The following is a 19,599-nucleotide window of genomic DNA, read 5'->3' on the forward strand; positions in this document are numbered from 1 at the left end:
ACAGCGCGGGTGTTATTAACCCCCGGTCTCCTGGCTTCATCTCCAATCTGACCACCTAATCATCCTGTTTCCAATTGGTTCATTCCTCTCCCCTGTAACTATTCCCCAGGTTGTTGCTGGAAATGAGAATGTGTTCTCAGTCAACTCACCTGGTAAAAAATATATCCTTTTCGTACTGGTCCCCCGCACGCACACACAAAACCACGGAATATATCTACTCTAAAGGTTTTCCCTGCATCAGAATATGCTTTCCTTTAACGTAATATAACCAACCTATTGCAACTTGACATATGTTAAACATGTCTCCTCATTCAGGTATAAAGTACTGAATGCCAGTGTCATCCCCGAAGGCCAGTTCATGGACAACAAGAAGGCTTCTGAGAAGCTGCTTGGGTCCATTGATGTGAATCACGAGGATTACAAGTTTGGACACACCAAGGTCAGTCAAATACCCCCAGCAAAAGCTGACAACAAAACACAACTTCAATTATCATGTAAACCCTTACCACTCAAAATCTCTCCAGTTGATCTATCCAGTTGATCTCTCCAGTTGATCTCTCCAGTTGATCTCTCCAGTTGATCTCTCCAGTTGATCTCTCCAGTTGATCTCTCCACCCTGTTAGTCTTTCTTCTTCATGAAGCTAATATAAGAAGGTGGAGAAACATTGTACTGTTGTTTTCTTCAAGTAAAGAAGAGATGAATTAACCTGTGCATTGTGTTACAGTGGTATGGCTGCAGTTATCTGTATCGGTTTACATTATTCATCTACAACTGTACAATACAAATCAAATCAAATGTTATTGGTCATATACACATATTTAGCAGATGTTATTGCGGGTGTAGCGAAATGCTTGTGTTCCTAGCTCCAACAGTGCAGTAGTATCTAACAATACACAACAATACACACAAATCTAAAAGTAAAAGAATGGAATTAAGACATTTATAAATATTAGATTGAGCAATTTTGGAGTGGCATTGACTAAAATACAGTAGAATATAATACAGTATATATATATATATATATATATATATATATGAGATGAGTAAAGCAGTATGTAAACATTATTAAAGTGACTAGTGTTCCATTATTAAAGTGGCCAGTGATTCCATGTCTATGTACATAGGGCAGCAGCCTCTAAGGTGCAGGGTAGAGTAACCGGGTGGTAGCCGGCTAGTGATGGCTATTTAACAGTCTGATGGCCTTGAGATGTAACCAGGTGGTAGCCGGCTAGTGATGGCTATTTAACAGTCTGATGGCCTTGAGATGTAACCAGGTGGTAGCCGGCTAGTGATGGCTATTTAACAGTCTGATGGCCTTGAGATGTAACCAGGTGGTAGCCGGCTAGTGATGGCTATTTAACAGTCTGATGGCCTTGAGATATACCTTACAACTTATGAACACACTATCCCATGGTCTGTTTGTGGTGTTGTTCCTCTCTTTTGATTGAAACTTTCTATCTGCCACCATCTGACTGGCGCCCTAATTGACCATGTTTACATGTGGCTCAGGTGTTCTTCAAAGCCGGTCTGCTGGGTGTCCTGGAGGAGATGAGAGATGAGAAGCTGGCCTCTCTGGTCGGCATGGTCCAGGCTCTCAGCCGTGGATTCCTCATGAGGAGAGAGTTCACCAAGATGATGGAGAGGAGGTGAGGAATAGCAGACATCTTGGCAAAGCTTCCTGTCAACCACCTGTATGTAATGAATTATGATTCCATACTGTATATGCTGTGAGTTGTTCACAATGAGAAAGTACGTCTTATAATGTTCTATTAAAGCTGCAGTTTAGGATTTGGCAAGCTGTTCAATTGTCATTTAAATGTGTCATATTTACCCATTGATTCTTGAAGAATATGAAATGCCTCATGAGCTTAGCATGACCTGTAAGTCCTTGAATATAGAGCGCTGTCTATGAATTTAAGAGAGGTTACCTTTCCCTTGCCGCCTTCCTCAGCTGTATACAGTTTTGTTGTTCTTCCTCTCGCAGAATGTAGCTTGTCAGTCACCATACCACTTTATCCTTTCTGTTGACCAGAGATGCCGTCTACTCCATCCAGTACAACATCCGCTCATTCATGAATGTAAAAACCTGGCCATGGATGAAGGTGTACTTCAAGATCAAGCCCCTACTGAAGAGTGCTGAGACTGAGAAGGAGATGGCCAACATGAAGGAGAACTATGAGAAGATGCAGACAGACCTGGCCAAGGCTCTGGCCAAGAAGAAGGAGTTGGAGGAGAAGATGGTGACCCTGCTGCAGGAGAAGAATGACCTGGCACTCCAAAACGCATCTGTGAGTGAGCAACAACCTTCATAAGAGTACATTTACACACACATGATACACACACAGAGACACATGCAAGCAGACAGACACACACACACACACTTTCACACTCTCCACATACACTGCTGCTACTCTGTTTATTATCTATCCTGATTGACTAGTCACTTTTACCCCTACCTACATGTACATATTACCTCAACTACCAACACTGCTGCTACTCTGTTTATTATCTATCCTGATTGACTAGTCACTTTTACCCCTACCTACATGTACATATTACCTCAACTACCAACACTGCTGCTACTCTGTTTATTATCTATCCTGATTGACTAGTCACTTTTACCCCTACCTACATGTACATATTCCCTCAACTACCAACACTGCTGCTACTCTGTTTATTATCTATCCTGATTGACTAGTCACTTTTACCCCTACCTACATGTACATATTACCTCAACTACCAACACTGCTGCTACTCTGTTTATTATCTATCCTGATTGACTAGTTACTTTTACCCCTACCTACATGTACATATTCCCTCAACTACCAACACTGCTGCTACTCTGTTTATTATCTATCCTGATTGACTAGTCACTTTTACCCCTACCTACATGTACATATTACCTCAACTACCAACACTGCTGCTACTCTGTTTATTATCTATCCTGATTGACTAGTCACTTTTACCCCTACCTACATGTACATATTCCCTCAACTACCAACACTGCTGCTACTCTGTTTATTATCTATCCTGATTGACTAGTTACTTTTACCCCTACCTACATGTACATATTACCTCAACTACCAACACTGCTGCTACTCTGTTTATTATCTATCCTGATTGCCTAGTCACTTTTACCCCTACCCACATTTACATTCTGTATTACCTCAACTACCTGGTACCCCTGCACATTGACTCTGTACTGGTACTCCTTGTATATAGCCTCGTTATTGTTATTTATTGTGTTACTATTTTCTATTTGTCTTTGCTAATTTTCTTCTTAACTCTGCATTGTTGGTTAAGGGCTCATAAGTTAGCATATCACGGTAAAGTCTACACCTGTTGCATTCGGCGTATATGACAAAAAACATTTGATTTGATGAACACAGGCGTACAGTGTGAAGTAGTGATAACTGCTAAAATAAAGGAAACCCAAACATAACGTTTCTTAAAGGACCCCTCCAGAGGAAGTTGCCGCCACGACTTGGATGTAATTCCGATCCTAGTGCGGAAATGCTCGTTTAGTTTCACACTCCAAACTCCGACATATGACTCCTTATAAATATTGATTAATTCACATAGCACATCTCCACCTTCCTCCGAGTGCACAGCCCATACGGTTTCTGGCACAGCCCACACTCCGTTTAAACAAACCAAAAAAGCCAGGGTCAGGGTAGCTTTGCTAATTGCTACGGAGCACAGCACAGCTAGCTATGACAAGGCGGAGGACCATCCACTCTCCTCCTCCGTCTTCTGCAACGGAACTGAATTATCAAGGATGAATACAGAGTTGTAGCTGTAATACTGGAGTTTTACTGGTGAAGTTAGAGGCTAGTTAACCTACTCCCTAGACCAATAATGCTAGCAAGCCAGGTAGCTACTGGTAACTATTAGCAACTTGGGATAATTGGTTCAAGTATAAGAGTAATGTTACCTGTAACTATGTTAGCTAGCCACTATTCAGCTATTTTTCTGAAAACCTCATCTGAAGAGTAGAGATTAGGTAGTTAGTAACTAGCTAGCTAGCTAGCGACTGCACTCAAAATGTAGCTAGCTTGTTAGCTACCTGGCTAGCTATCTAGCTAACTAAACAACAGCTGGAGTAACCTAGCTGTAATGTTTACAAGAATCCCCACTAGCTGGCTACTAGACAACCAATATAACATTTGGCCCTAAAGCTTTTTGTAGGGAGCCAAGGAAAGCAAATCTTGCCTGTATCAGTGATGGACAGTAGCTAGAATGTGGACCAATATTTTTATAGCAATATAGCTAGCTACTAATACAATAGCCCAACGTCTTGTACATTGTTTTGATGTGCCGGTTAGAATAAGGCTGTCACTTGGTCAACTCCATGTGGGGGTGCCTGATGATCTTCAGAACTTCCCAATACCTTTTGTAAAAGCTAAAAATCACAAATCAATATCACCAATCAATGATAAGCTAAAATCAACAGTGGATTAAATTGATAGACACCTCTAGCGCCCTTAACTAAACCCTCATTGGTGTGTGCCAATAAAATATTTTTTGTCTATTACAATTTTATGAGAAGCACAATATTTAATAACAAGAAAAACAGATTCTTACCTTCTACAACTTATAAACAGCTTTTTGTCTCCCCCTCAGGATGATCAGTCCCTCAGTTGGTGTCTAAAACAATTCTAGCAGCTACTTTAACCCTTCTATCAATGAGGTAACCTTAAGGATTCCTCCTAGAATTTACTTTAATATTTTAAGAATAAATAAAAGATATAGGTATAATAAAAATAAAAACCTATCTTAAGCTAAAAAGCTACAGCAAATATCTTCTTCCAGCAGGCAACATGTTCTTCTAACAAGCTCAAAGAGAGTCCCAAAAATCTCCCAAAACTCCTGCCTCTTTTATACCCTACTCCTCATATTCTGCTAACTCATCGTGGCTAACACCTGCCCCGATGGCGCATTCAGTGGTTGACACCTAATGTGGCCATTTCTCAAAAGGTGCTTTATCAGCACCAACTAGCCCCCACCTTTTTTCCTCACCTAGTTAAGACGTGCACCTTCACAGGATGCCCCCCTCCCTGCCTCCTCCTGGCTGCTCTGACCTGGGGATATCCAGGGCACCCTTAATATGCTTTATTAACATTACCTTTTAAAACATTAATTTTTAAACATTAACCTTTCTTACTCCAATCAATTTTAATCTCACTCCAACCTAACTTTTTGCTCCCATTACATCCTAAACGTTCAACATTTTAAACACTTGAACATTATAACAAACACAGTTCATTTTTATAGCAGCCATATAAAATCAGCATGATCACTTTGCTCACATCGGCTGTCTGTGACCAGGCAAAAAAAACTTTCCAAACCAAACCTTCATATCATGACTGCTAACCGCCACAAACAGACTACATCGTCGTCACATCATAGTCAACATAGCTACTAGAACTAACACGTTAGTAAACCTGCTACAATCATGCAGTACAGTGTACAGTTAGCAGCAAGCAGTTTAGCAGTTACATCAGTGGTCCCTGGTGGCAATAAATGAATAAAACCTTACCTTGACTTGGAAGAGTTCCAGTGTTGAATAATCATAGTTCGGACTATCCAAATAAAGTGTGACTGATTCTACAAGTGTCTAGAACTCTATTGCAGGGATGCGACACCATTCTTCCACAATAAATTCCATTTGGTGTTCTGTTGATGGTGGTGGAAAAAACTGTCTCAGGCACCACTCCAATCACACACACACACACACACACACACACACACACACACACACACACACACACACACACACACACACACACACACACACACACACACACACACACACACACACACACACACACACACACACACACACACACACACACACACACACTTTAAACCCCCTATGCTCCTTTGAGTCACTGAGATCTCGTCTTCTAGCCATGGTAACCCTAACCCATTTCTATACATGACCCTAAGCATCATGGGAAATGTATTTCTTATTTAATTCAGGAACCACACCTGTGTGGAAGCACCTGCTTTCAATATGTTTCCTTTATTTTGGCTGTTACCTGTATGTGGCTAACTCACTAATTTTTATTGCTCATGTTTATATATATATACACATTTCATGAATTTATGTTGATTTGCTTTGCCCTCTTTGACAAATGTTAGTCTATATTTTCATACAGAAAGTGAGGACACAGATTTTTCTTCCTGTTCTGAAAACAGGAATCAGAGAATCTGAACGATGCTGAGGAAAGGTGCGAGGGGCTCATCAAGAGCAAGATCCAGCTGGAGGCCAAACTCAAAGAGACGACCGAGAGGCTGGAGGATGAGGAGGAAATGAACGCTGAGTTGACAGCCAAGAAGAGGAAGCTGGAGGATGAGTGCTCTGAGCTGAAGAAGGACATTGATGACCTGGAGCTCACCCTGGCCAAAGTGGAGAAGGAGAAGCACGCCACTGAAAACAAGGTCTCGTGTCTTACCATAGACAGTCTAACCAAACAAGAATCAAAATAGTAATCAACTCAAGACATAGCTTAACAGAAATGGAATTCAAGTCGTATTCTGGGTGCAGGAAAAATTGTTGAATTTCAGTTGCGGGGTACTCCCCACATTCATTGCATATTCGGCTCCCCCTTGTTTATGACTTCCATTCAGCACACTGCCATCTAGTGTTGAATCAATAGTACAGCACTTGTTGATACATTTCTAATCTGAATGAAATGAATGCAATAGATTTCAAACTAAATCTCCCCTTTATGGTGAAGTGACCAAAGACACATTTTGTTGTGACCGTTTTCAGGTTAAAAACCTGACAGAGGAGATGGCATCTATGGATGAGAGTGTTGCCAAGCTGACCAAGGAGAAGAAAGCCCTCCAAGAGGCCCACCAGCAGACACTGGACGACCTGCAGGCAGAAGAAGACAAAGTCAACACTCTGACCAAAGCCAAGACCAAGATGGAACAGCAAGTGGATGACGTGAGTGGAGTTTGACATTTTGGCCATGATGGCATTATCTTCAGTTGTTTGGATTTGAACAATATATGTGTGTTTTTATGTTGTAGCTTGAGGGTTCTCTGGAGCAAGAGAAGAAGCTCCGTATGGACCTTGAGAGAGCCAAGAGAAAGCTGGAGGGAGATCTGAAACTGACCCAGGAGTCCATAATGGACCTGGAGAATGACAAGCAGCAGTCTGATGAGAAAATCAAGAAGTAAACAAACAAATGGCTGCATTATTACCTACTACATTGATCAACATAATGGGGGTTCTTGACTAATTCTTGTAATTATGAATTAGCATTTGCATGTGATTTTTAAAAGCAAAGTGAATGGTATGATTCTCTGTCTTTAAACTATCGAAACCAAAACCAACTCTGCAATCTACGTGTTTGTGTTTCTTAGGAAGGACTTTGAGACCACCCAGCTCCTCAGCAAGATTGAGGATGAGCAGTCTCTGGGAGCTCAGCTGCAGAAGAAGATCAAGGAACTCCAGGTACAACAGGATATAAGCTCCAGTACAGGAAAGCACCTGAATCATCTCCTGGTAGCACACCTTTCTACTGGTGGCTTCTGATGGCTCAGTAGGCTGGAAGATGGTGTTTCTTGCTGCTGCTTCTTACTGATGTTATGATGGTGCTTCCGTAGAGTTAGATAGAGAACTAATACTTTATCTGTGACATTATGGCCCCTGTGACAGCATGGACAGCTCAATTTTAACGTAGTCGATTGTCTTCTTCTTTTGTGCTTGAAAAAAGTGTAAACCTAATATTTGTGATTTACCGCCACCTGCAGTGCTGGAGTCCTGAGCAAAATCTTGTCATTAATTTATTGCTGCCACAAGATGGTGGTGTTATAGCTTAAAGACATTTTCTAAACATAGGCAACACAGTTTGAAAAAGACAACCCTCTAATCATTGGCCCAGTTAACTACTTTAAAATGGTGGAAGCCCTCAATGGCAATGTCCTAAAATGGGTTCCATCCATCCAGAGTCCTCTATCTAACTCTATGGGTAGATTCTACTGCTGTGGGTTTGGTTCCTGCATGGGACACTGTCTATTGAATATATTAGTGTAACTGACTTTGTTTCAACATATTTATGCAAAATATACATCCTATTATTATTTTGTGAGGTTCCAATGTTTCAACTTTATTGTAGTGTTCATTCCCCGCTGCTCCTGCCCCCTGCTTTAGGCCCGTATTGAGGAGCTGGAAGAAGAAATTGAGGCTGAGCGTGCTGCCAGGGCCAAAGTTGAGAAGCAGAGGGCTGATCTCTCCAGGGAACTTGAGGAGATCAGCGAAAGGCTAGAGGAGGCCGGAGGTGCCACTGCTGCTCAGATTGAGATGAACAAGAAGCGCGAGGCTGAGTTCCAGAAGCTGCGTCGTGATCTTGAAGAGTCCACCCTGCAGCATGAGGCCACAGCCGCCGCTCTGCGCAAGAAGCAGGCCGACAGTGTGGCTGAGCTTGGGGAGCAGATTGACAATCTGCAGCGCGTCAAGCAGAAGCTGGAGAAGGAGAAGAGTGAGTACAAGATGGAGATTGATGACCTCTCCAGCAACATGGACACCATCGCCAAGGCTAAGGTGAGTAGTGATGTGTTTTGGTCAGGCAGTGTTGAGGAGGGTCAACTACATTACCATTCACGTGAACTGAAGTAATAATGGTACATGTTTCACTAACAGGGCAATCTGGAGAAGATGTGCCGTACTCTTGAGGACCAGCTGAGTGAGATCAAGACTAAGAATGATGAGAATCTTCGCCAGGTTAACGACATCAGTGGACAGAGGGCCAGACTTCTGACAGAAAATGGTACCATCAACAATTAACAACAAACCAATGTTTTCCTTAAGTCTAGTCCACATTAAAATATTTGGATAAAAGCATCTGATAAATTGAATATATTATCGCATAGTTTCTATTGTACTATTCACCACCTAACATTGCCCTACAATACCTAAAAAACATTTTCAATCATAGAGAACAGAGAAACCATTAACAAGATGTCCCTCTATCTCTGCAGGTGAGTTTGGCCGCCAGCTGGAGGAGAAGGAAGCCCTGGTGTCTCAGCTAACCAGAGGCAAACAGGCCTTCACCCAGCAGGTGGAGGAGCTGAAGAGGCAGATTGAGGAGGAGGTCAAGGTAAGGGACCCAATATGGACTCCACCAACCACAGAGTTTAGAGAAATATCTACATACAGTGGGGGAAAAAAGTATTTAGTCAGCCACCAATTGTGCAAGTTCTCCCACTTAAAAAGATGAGAGAGGCCTGTAATTTTCATCATAGGTACACGTCAACTATGACAGACAAAATGAAAAAAAAAATCCAGAAAATCACATTGTAGGATTTTTTATGCATTTATTTGCAAATTATGGTGGAAAATAAGTATTTGGTCAATAACAAAAGTTTCTCAATACTTTGTTGTATACCCTTTGTTGGCAATGACACAGTTCAAACGTTTTCTGTAAGTCTTCACAAGGTTTTCACACACTGTTGCTGGTATTTTGGCCCATTCCTCCATGCAGATCTCCTCTAGAGCAGTGATGTTTTGGGGCTGTCGCTGGGCAACACGGACTTTCAACTCCCTCCAAAGATTTTCTATGGGGTTGAGATCTGGAGACTGGCTAGGCCACTCCGGGACCTTGAAATGCTTCTTACGAAGCCACTCCATCGTTGCCCGGGCGGTGTGTTTGGGATCAATGTCATGCTGAAAGACCCAGCCACGTTTCATCTTCAATGCCCTTGCTGATGGAAGGAGGTTTTCACTCAAAATCTCACGATACATGGCCCCATTCATTCTTTCCTTTACACGGATCAGTCGTCCTGGTCCCTTTGCCGAAAAACTGCCCCAAAGCGCAGTAGGTATGGTGTTCTTTGGATTCAACTCAACATTCTTTGTCCTCCAAACACGACGAGTTGAGTTTTTACCAAAAAGTTATATTTTGGTTTCATCTGACCATATGACATTCTCCCAATCAGATCATATGAGCGGAGTGGAGCGGGAGCGAGCGTGGAGCGTGAGCGGACGGATTTTGAACAGAGCGCAGAGCGACATTTTTAAAAGGACGGAGTGTCGCCCTATGTCCCGCTCCAATTTCGCTCGCTCACACCACGAGTCTGAAGCATGCTCAAGCCTGACCCAGAATCCATCTGTTTAATTTAATTTGTGTCGTCCATGAATTTGTATTTTATAGAGCGAGAGGAGCAGCAGCAGCAACAAGAGAAAAGGGTTGAGGAATTCAAAAGTGTATTCACTGCATGCAAAGGCCCAACCATAACAAGGGAGAGAAAAAGAGAGCTGGATGTAGCATTTTTTAAAATGATTTTCATGGACTATGAACCGCTGAGTAAAGGAGAATGCGAAGGGATGCAACACTTCGCCAGCGCAGCTCAACCGGGCTACACCCCCCCAAGAAACTATGATAAATCAGTACTTTACTGTCAAATTTACATCTGAGATGCCCCATTCACATGCTTCAGCTGGCGATCAAAAACGCAGTTAACGAGCACGACAACATTAATAGGCTGTTAGTGAAAGTCGGGCACCTGGTGAAAAGTGTACGCAAGAGCACAGAGGAAACCGACCAATTAGGTGTCCGCCCCACAAATGCCTGCGCCATTCGATGGAGCAGCCAGCTGCGGATGATTCAGTCGTTCATCCGGTTGTTCCAAAAAGACCCGTTATGGCAAAACAAACTCAAGTCTAACGTTGCTAACATCACCCTGAATCAAGTACGGCAGCTGACGTACCTTGTCAGTGTGCTGACACCACTAGCAGACCTCACAGACAAAATGCAGAAGGAGCTGGGGAACCTGGGGATGATCCTCCCTGCTGTCACAGAAATCAAATCCCTGCTCACCGATTACACTCACGCTGCACTTCCAATGGGCATCGCTGCTTTTGCAGAAACATTGGCAAACAACGTGTCAATTCGCTATGGAATATACTATACTGATTAACATCTCATTTTAGCGTCAGTGTTAGATCCCCGTTTCAAGACAGAATGGATAATCCGAGATGAGTCTGTATGCAACAAATTCGGGGAGATAAAGTAAGGCTGTGGTTTAAGCTAAAAGTGAAATACATGCAGATTTTGTTCCTTTTTTGGAGTGAGCGGGGGGCGATTTGAGTGGAGCGCGATGCAAACTGCGTTGAGCGCTGAGCGATAATGAGCGGACTGGCCTGATGTGGCTTTGAGCGGGGGGAGCGGAGGGGTGAACAGCTCCGTGAGCGAGGAGCTGAGATTCTCACCGCTCCACTCCGCTCATATGCTCTGCTCCCAATCCTCTTCTGGATCATCCAAATGCACTCTAGCAAACTTCAGATGGGCCTGGACATGTACTTTGAAGAGGGGGATGACCGCAGCAGCTTTCGAATCTCTGGGGATCTCAGACGTTACGAAAGAGTGGTTGAACAGGCTAGTAATAGGGGTTGCGACAATTTCGGCGGCTAGTTTTAGAAAGAAAGGGTCCAGATTGTCTAGCCCAGCTGATTTGTAGGGGTCCAGATTTTGCAGCTCTTTCAGAACATCAGCTGTCTGAATTTGTGTGAAGGAGAAGCAGGGGGGGGCATTGGCAAATTTCAGCGGAGGGTGCAGAGTTGGTGGCCGGGGTAGTGGTAGCCAGGTGGAACGCATGGCCAGCCGTAGCAAAATGCTTGTTGAAATTCTCGATTATTGTAGATTAATCGGTGGTGATAGTGTTTCCTAGCCTCTGGGAGGAAGTGCTCTTATTCTCCATGGACTTTACAGTGTCCCAAAACTTTTTGGAGTTAGTGCTACAGGATGCAAATTTCTGTTTGATATGGATGGGAGCGTGCTCTGCTCTCTGTTTCCTCTAGTCCACGATCAGCTTCTTTGTCTTGCTGATGTTTAGAACAGGGAGTACAGGTGGGGACTAAGCACACACCCGAGGGGCCCCTGTATTGAGGGTCAGTGTGGCGGATGTGTTGTTGCCTACCCTCAAAACCTGGGGGCGGCCCGTCAGAAAGTCTCAGGGTCCTGAGCTTAGTGATGAGCTTGGAGGGCACTATGGTGTTGAATGCTTAGCTGTAGTCAATGAACAGCATTCTCACATAGGTGTTCTTTTTGTCCAGGTGGGAGAGGGCAGTGTGGAGTGCAGTAGAGATTGCATCATCTGTGGATCTGTTGGGGCGGTATGTGAATTGGAGTGGGTCCAGGGTGTCCATGTCCTTGTTCAGCCAAGACTCTGAGAAACATAGAATATTACAGTTCTTCAGGTCCCATTGATAGGACGGAGTTGATCCAGTTTGTTTGCCAGTGACTGCACATTCTCCAACAGAACAGAGGGCAACGGCGGTCTATCCTAACCCTAACCCTAACCCAGAACAGAGGGCAATGGCGGTCTATTTGTTCGCCGACGTAATCTCGTTAGGAGGCCGCCTCACCTGCCTCTTTTTCACCGCCACTTTCGAGTCCCAGGGATTAGGCCCTGGTCCGAAGTAAGCAGAAGGCCCAGAGCTTCCGATTCGTTGAAGTAGAAATCTTCATCCAAATCGAGGCAAGTGATCGCTGTTCTGATGTCCAGAAGGAAATGATGGCGGAGACATTACGTACAAAAAAGTTAAGATCAGCATTAAAAAAAACAGCAGAATTGGTCAGAATCCCGCAAAATGTCCACTATCCACTGCAGCGCCATCTACTTTCATTTGTTTTACTATCTCTCTAATCTCTCTGTTTTTCCCTTTCTCTCTCACAGGCTAAAAACGCACTGGCCCATGGTGTCCAGTCTGCCCGCCATGACTGTGACCTCCTGAGGGAGCAGTTTGAGGAGGAGCAGGAGGCCAAGGCAGAGCTGCAACGCGGCATGTCCAAGGCCAACAGCGAGGTGGCTCAGTGGAGGACTAAGTATGAAACTGATGCCATTCAGCGCACAGAGGAGCTGGAGGAGGCCAAGTGAGTCGCACGCAACAGCAACAACTCACATATAGGGTGTGGATGGTGATGGCGGTAGGGTAGTCTCGTAAACCCACACCCTAGGCAACAGCGGTGTGGTCTGGTTTCTTGGCAACTTCAATAAGAAAAATAAAAGTGGGGTGGGTCCTCTTAAAAATAACCCCTGTGATCTCCATCTTGCTAGCTACTATTTGGTATTTTATTCAAACCGATAAGGTACCCACTGGGCAGACCACGTCATTTCAATGTGGAGAATTTGGGTAATATTTGGTAGATACATTGATCAATGAGATTCCAGCACATTTTCACCCACTCAAAAAGACAGCTAAGAGTTTGATGCTTTCAACCATCTAAAATCACAACCAAATTACAATTGAAAATCAATGTCTGATTGTTTTATTTAGTTGTCACCTAAATGGGTTATCACTGTGCTTTCAATCATTTAAAAGTACACCAAAGTTAAAATGGGAATCCAATGTCATATTTTGTTTCTTTATAAAAAATATAAATAAAATCAATCAGATCAAGCGTTAACCGGTGATAGCCGACACCCACATAGCTGATTTTTTGGCGGTGTCGAAAGTGTAACTGCGTTGGAATTGTCAAATCGGTGAGCAGCTGCTCTTGATCATTGTCACAAAGCCACACCCATCCCACTTGCGATACAAGTTCAGAACGAGAAAGTGTGGGCTATATAGAAATAATGACGCTCAAATTGAAAATCATTAAACTAAATAATGAGGATTTCTATCAGCCTAATTTCCAGTGTTCAAACTTGTAAACAGGGCTGAATGAGATTAATGCGACTCCATGCAGCCAATGGCAATGTCCGCTTTAGGTATAATGCCAGGAGATGCTTGTGGATTGGACAGCTCTAAGGCAGTTCCACCTCCGACACCGCCAAAACAACCGCTATCTGGATGTCGGCTTAAATCTGGATGTCGGATCTGATTGAATAGAGCCCTTAACGTTATCAATATGCTTGATCAAATTGCACAACCAAATTACCTGGATTTCAGCTAGTTGAGATGACATTGAAGTACATAGTGCACGTGATCCCTGTGTAGTTCAGTTGGTAGAGCATGGTGCTTGCAACGCCAGGGTTGTGGGTTCGATTCCCACGGGGGGCCAGTATATATTTTTTAAATTATGCACTCACTACCTGTAAGTCGCTCTGGATAAGTGCGTCTGCTAAATGTCTAATATGTAAATGTAAAGTGATCAATGCCGTTTGAGATTCTGTGCAGATTATTATAGCAATTGTGAAGATTTCCACAGACCTGCGACCCTGAACGCTTTCTGTGATTACATAAGAAGACATTTATTGTTACAGTAACCTCAAAATGTGGCCATGGATGTGATACTCATTGTAAGGTTGAATAAATACTGTTACATTAGTTTGTAAGATAGTTACTAGCTTCATGTTAGGCTGTCTTACAAAAGTAATATTGAAGTGTGTCTGGCTTGAATTCCAGTTTGTCTACAAATTAATAATTGAAATGTTGGATTCATGTCTCCATTTCAACCAAAAATCAATGTTAATTAATAGGTCTAAATCAAACTTTAAAGGATTTGATTTAGTCATTCTTTAACTTAGATTTTTGGTTGAGAGACTTGAGATGGAGACATGAATCCAACATATTATTTTGCTAACTTGCGGATTCCATTTGAAAGCAACCAAAGCTTGAAACCCTAGGCCTATATGTCTATTTTTAGTTGAATCCTGGGTTAAATTTAAACAATAGCTGTTGATGACTTCTCAAAGGCCTAAATTGCATCATTGATGATATGACTGATAAAATATGGTTACATTTCATTTGCCCTGTTAAACCTACCCTTTGGAATGACTTTGATAGCAACAGTGAATCTATTAAGTGGAGATTTCTCAACAATCATTCTCACGATAGCACATTGGTAACAGTCTGTAACAAATATGAAAGCCAAGCAGGGCTTGGTTAAAACCCTGGATGGGAGACCAAAGGGTAGTTGTAGATAGATCAACTCTCCAGTAGGAGGTGCTGCCCAGCCTATAGTTTTTTTTTCTTATAGTGGATATTATGTTGAAGATCTGATGTTGTTTCAAAGGTACAAATTCAACATATTTTATAAAAGGTTTGTCAGTGTTGAAAATATAACCATGTTGATGTAATCCTGTAGTTGAATTGTCACCCTCAAAAAAATTGTTTGTTAATAACTTTTTTTCAAATCCAATGTATTTTCCATGTAACAATACATTGACAAATGATGTTGAAACAATGTTGATTTAACCAGTTTGTGCCCAGTGGGTAGTGATGTAGGCAGTGACATAGTTCTAAACTTCCATTCTATTATGTACAGAGGTGTTAGCCTGGAACATTGGAACATTGTTGGAGGCAACCCGGATGTCTAGAGAGACTAGTGGTAGGGGGCTCTGAGAAAATGTCAATAAGTATTGTAACATTTGTTTGGAACAAATTATTCACTATAAAACCACCCTCTGTTGTCCAATAGGAAGAAGCTAGCCCTATAAAACCACCCTCTGTTGTCCAATAGGAAGAAGCTAGCTCAGCGTCTGCAGGAGGCTGAGGAGACCATCGAGGCAGTTAACGCCAAGTGCGCCTCCCTGGAGAAGACCAAGCAGAGGCTGCAGGGAGAGGTGGAGGACCTCATGATTGATGTTGAGCGAGCTAACGCAATGGCCTCCAACCTTGACAAGAAGCAGAGGAACTTTGACAAGGTGAAAATGAATAAACCTCACCCTAGGGGGATATTTTCTGTCTGCTATATGATCAGTTGTAGTGTAATTGTACAATATTCCTGATTCAAAACTCCATCAATGAGTTCTAATGAAAATCCCATGGATTTCCCTAGGTTCTGTCAGAGTGGAAGCAGAAGTATGAGGAGGGCCAGGCTGAGCTGGAAGGAGTTCAGAAGGAGGCTCGCTCAATGAGCACTGAACTATTCAAAATGAAGAACTCCTACGAGGAGGCTCTGGATCATCTGGAGACTCTGAAGAGAGAGAACAAGAACCTGCAACGTGAGGATCTGACAGCAGATCTATTTTGCTCATGTTTGACTAGTGTTTTGAAAATGACATCCAGATTACTATTACACCATCTCTGAATTTTCATGTACAGTATAAAATTATATTATTGGGGCTCGTAATCGGTGTTCCTTCGAACAACCCAATGAAGTGGAGGGCAATTAGATTTGCAAGACCATATGAAGTGCTGTTAATGAATTATCTGTTATTATGATTCAGTGTCAACTTCAGTGCATTGGTAATATCCACAAAAAAATCTCCCAAGTCTAAACTGCTCCTGTGTTTGTGTGTGCAGAGGAGATCTCTGACCTGACTGAGCAGATCGGAGAGACTGGCAAGAGCATCCATGAGCTGGAGAAGGCCAAGAAGACCGTGGAGACAGAGAAGTCTGAGATCCAGACAGCTCTGGAGGAGGCTGAGGTACAAACTACAGCTGTTTGATGGGAAAAGCAGTGTTACACGAGCCAATACCAACTACAGTCTAATGCTCCCTGTATTGGTGTTTATTGTAGTCATATATATTTAATTGCTTGTGTTATTCACGTCCAAATGTATTGAACACAATTCGCCTGACTGCTTCTCCTTGTCCAGGGCACACTGGAGCACGAGGAATCCAAGATTCTGCGTGTGCAACTGGAGCTGAACCAGGTCAAGGGTGAGGTGGACAGGAAGCTGGCTGAGAAGGACGAGGAGATGGAGCAGATCAAGAGGAACAGCCAGAGGTTGACTGACTCCATGCAGAGCACCCTGGACTCTGAGATCAGGAGCAGGAATGACGCCCTGAGGGTGAAGAAGAAGATGGAGGGAGACCTGAACGAGATGGAGGTCCAGCTGAGCCACGCCAACCGCCAGGCGGCTGAGGCCCAGAAACAGCTGAGGAACGTCCAGGGACAGCTCAAGGTAAAGGGAATGGGACATCAGGCTCAAAAACCTGAACATGGGGAGGGATTTGTTTGTGAATCTTTAAAAAAGGATAGAACAGAGGAATTGAATGGATTGGACTAATATGCTGTAGAAATGTAGGGATATTGAGGAAATTCTTACCAATAAACATTTCTATCACCGATCCTATCACCCCTACTTCCACAAGTCCTAATGAACCTGTCATTATGAACCCCAGGATGCCCAATTGCACCTTGATGACGCCGTCCGCGCCTCAGAGGACATGAAGGAGCAGGCAGCCATGGTGGAGCGCAGGAACGGTCTGATGGTGGCTGAAATCGAGGAGCTGAGAGTTGCTCTGGAGGTGACAGAGAGAGGCCGCAAAGTGGCTGAGACTGAGCTGGTAGACGCCAGCGAGCGTGTTGGACTGCTACACTCCCAGGTACAGGTCAAAATCTATTTCTTATGAAACCAAACATACCATTTACACACATGATATTCGACAGTGCTTGCTTTTAAATGTCATAACTTCTGCCTTATAACATGTAAGTTCTCTTGAGAGTCAAACAAATTGTCTTGTTTCCCACAGAACACCAGCCTTCTGAACACCAAGAAGAAGCTGGAGACTGACCTGCTGCAGGTGCAGGGAGAGGTGGAAGACATCGTCCAGGAAGCCAGGAATGCAGAGGAGAAGGCCAAGAAGGCCATCACTGACGTGAGTCCTTCTGATCTATTCAATTACAGCAACTTGATTTGTCCCCAATGGTAATTGGGCTGGTTAACACTAGAATGGCTGAGCCTCGAGGCATCCCAGTTTGAGCCAATGTAGATTCTAACAGCCTAATAAATACATTTATTGCCTTCAGAAAGTACTCATACCCCTTGACTTATTCCACATGTTGTTGTTCCAGCCTGAATTCAAAATGGATTACATATTTTTTCACCAATCTACAAACAAAACTCCATAATGACAAAGTGAAAACATGTTTTTAGGAAATTTTGGAAATGTGATAAATGAAATACAGTCAATACTTTGTAGAAGCACCTTTGGCAGCGATTACAGCTTTGATTAGTCTTGGGTATTGTCACGGTTCAGACAGACGACCAGAGGACCACAATTGCGTCACACCAGAAAGTTTATTAAAACTTAAGGGAAAAGGGAAGTAGGGAGTGAATGAAGGCTCCAGGGGTAACAGGGATCCCGTCCAATGTGCTGGGTCTGTGCCCCCCCCAGTGGCAGCGATGCGTCCTATGAAGCCGGTGGTGGGTGGTCCAGAAGTCCTGGGGGGGGGGAGACACAGACACAACAGGGCGGAATGAAACAAGGCAGCAGTACAGTTCAAGGGAAATCCAAAAAACGTAGTAGCAAGGCAGAAGGCTGGTCAGAGTTACCGGGATTGAAGAGTAGTCAGGAGTCGTTATGGCAGAAGCAGGTCTGGATCTCCTGGGGCAGAAGAGTATCCAAAAATCAGGCAGGTCCGGGGTCACAAAACCAGGGTGAGCCAGAAGCGCGAGCAAACAGGTTCCGGGTGTGAGCTTTGCAGACGATCTGACACCGGAGAGCTGAAAGACAGGGCCTTAAATACTGGGAGAGGTAGAGGGTAATGCAGCGCAGCTGGCAGAGTAATTAGAGCAGAGCAGAGCAGGGACAGGTGGAGCTAGTTAGGCTGAGTAGAGAGAGTGGTGAGCAGAGTGGAAGAAAATTAAGGTGGTAACCCGGTGGAGTGAGAGGCTCATGACAGAACCCCCCCCCCAAGGGACGGCCCCAGAAGTCCCAAGAGCAACACCACGCCGGGCGGGAGGAGGGGAGCCGGAGGAGGGCTAGAACTCCTCCGAACGGTCCGAGTGAACGTCCTCATCCTCGGAGGAAGCCGGAGGGCCGTGGTCGGGAGATGGGACAGGTCCCGAGACAGGATCAGGCACAGGACAGGAAGCCGAGCGGGCAGGACGGTTAGGGACCCCTCTGGGGCGGCCCCTACGGATTGCAGGTTGATCAGGATGCCGTTGGTGGAAAGCGGTGATGAGAGTCCTATCCACAATCCGACTAGCTGGCACCCAGGTCCTTTCCTCAGGTCCATAGCCCTCCCAGTCAATGAGGTACTGGAGACCCCTACCCCTCCGTCTGGACCGAAGCAGGCGGCGGACGGTGTAAACCAGACCACCATCGACGAGCCGTGGAGGAGGAGGACAAGGCGCAGCAGGGACCAGCGGACTCTCATGGATGGGCTTAATCTTAGACACATGGAAAGTGGGGTGCACCCTCAGGGAATTAGGCAGTTGGAGCCGGACAGCAGTTGGGCTAATCACTCTTATAATAGGGAATGGGCCAATGAACCGAGGTGCCAGCTTCTGCGACTCCACCCTGAGTGGCAGGTTCTTTGATGACAACCACACCCTTTGACCAACATGGTAGGTGGGAGCAGGAATTCTCCGACGGTTGGCCCCGGTAGTGTAGCTGGCAACGGATCTGAGGAGTGTGGCTCGGGCTTGTGACCAGGTGCGGCGACATCGACGGGCAAAAGCAAGTGCAGATGGGCAAGTAACCTCCTCTTCCTGGCTGGCAAATAGAGGAGGCTGGTATCCATAAACACATTGGAAAGGGGACATACCGATGGCAGAGCAGGTCAGAGAATTGTGTGCGTACTCCACCCATGTCAATTGCTGCGACCAGGAGTGGGGGTTGCGTGAAGTCATGCATCGCAGTGCCTTCTCGAGCTCCTGATTAGCCCGCTCTGACTGCCCATTGGATTGGGGATGGAATCCGGAAGTCAGACTGACTGTGGCTCCCAGCAGGTGACAGAACTCCT

General features: G+C 44.3%; 1 protein-coding gene across 1 annotated transcript in view; it reads left to right on the plus strand.

The window, feature by feature from the left end:
* Positions 1 to 19,599, plus strand: part of LOC311134522 (myosin heavy chain, fast skeletal muscle-like) — a gene marked incomplete at both ends in the record, with an annotated part of 39,572 nt that overhangs the window by 11,688 nt on the left and 8,285 nt on the right. The window contains 17 exons of the mRNA XM_084168225.1: positions 316 to 439; positions 1,511 to 1,647; positions 2,034 to 2,289; positions 6,203 to 6,445; positions 6,780 to 6,956; positions 7,043 to 7,188; positions 7,379 to 7,469; positions 8,169 to 8,558; positions 8,658 to 8,784; positions 8,996 to 9,114; positions 12,692 to 12,888; positions 15,421 to 15,604; positions 15,739 to 15,904; positions 16,206 to 16,330; positions 16,502 to 16,810; positions 17,031 to 17,234; positions 17,382 to 17,507. Coding sequence (XP_084024351.1) covers positions 316 to 439; positions 1,511 to 1,647; positions 2,034 to 2,289; positions 6,203 to 6,445; positions 6,780 to 6,956; positions 7,043 to 7,188; positions 7,379 to 7,469; positions 8,169 to 8,558; positions 8,658 to 8,784; positions 8,996 to 9,114; positions 12,692 to 12,888; positions 15,421 to 15,604; positions 15,739 to 15,904; positions 16,206 to 16,330; positions 16,502 to 16,810; positions 17,031 to 17,234; positions 17,382 to 17,507 — 3,121 coding nt within the window. The remainder of the gene's footprint in view (positions 1 to 315; positions 440 to 1,510; positions 1,648 to 2,033; positions 2,290 to 6,202; positions 6,446 to 6,779; positions 6,957 to 7,042; positions 7,189 to 7,378; positions 7,470 to 8,168; positions 8,559 to 8,657; positions 8,785 to 8,995; positions 9,115 to 12,691; positions 12,889 to 15,420; positions 15,605 to 15,738; positions 15,905 to 16,205; positions 16,331 to 16,501; positions 16,811 to 17,030; positions 17,235 to 17,381; positions 17,508 to 19,599) is intronic.

The sequence above is a fragment of the Coregonus lavaretus genome (assembly GCF_964263955.1).
Source record: "Coregonus lavaretus genome assembly, chromosome: 1".
NCBI classification, from domain to species: domain Eukaryota; kingdom Metazoa; phylum Chordata; class Actinopteri; order Salmoniformes; family Salmonidae; genus Coregonus; species Coregonus lavaretus.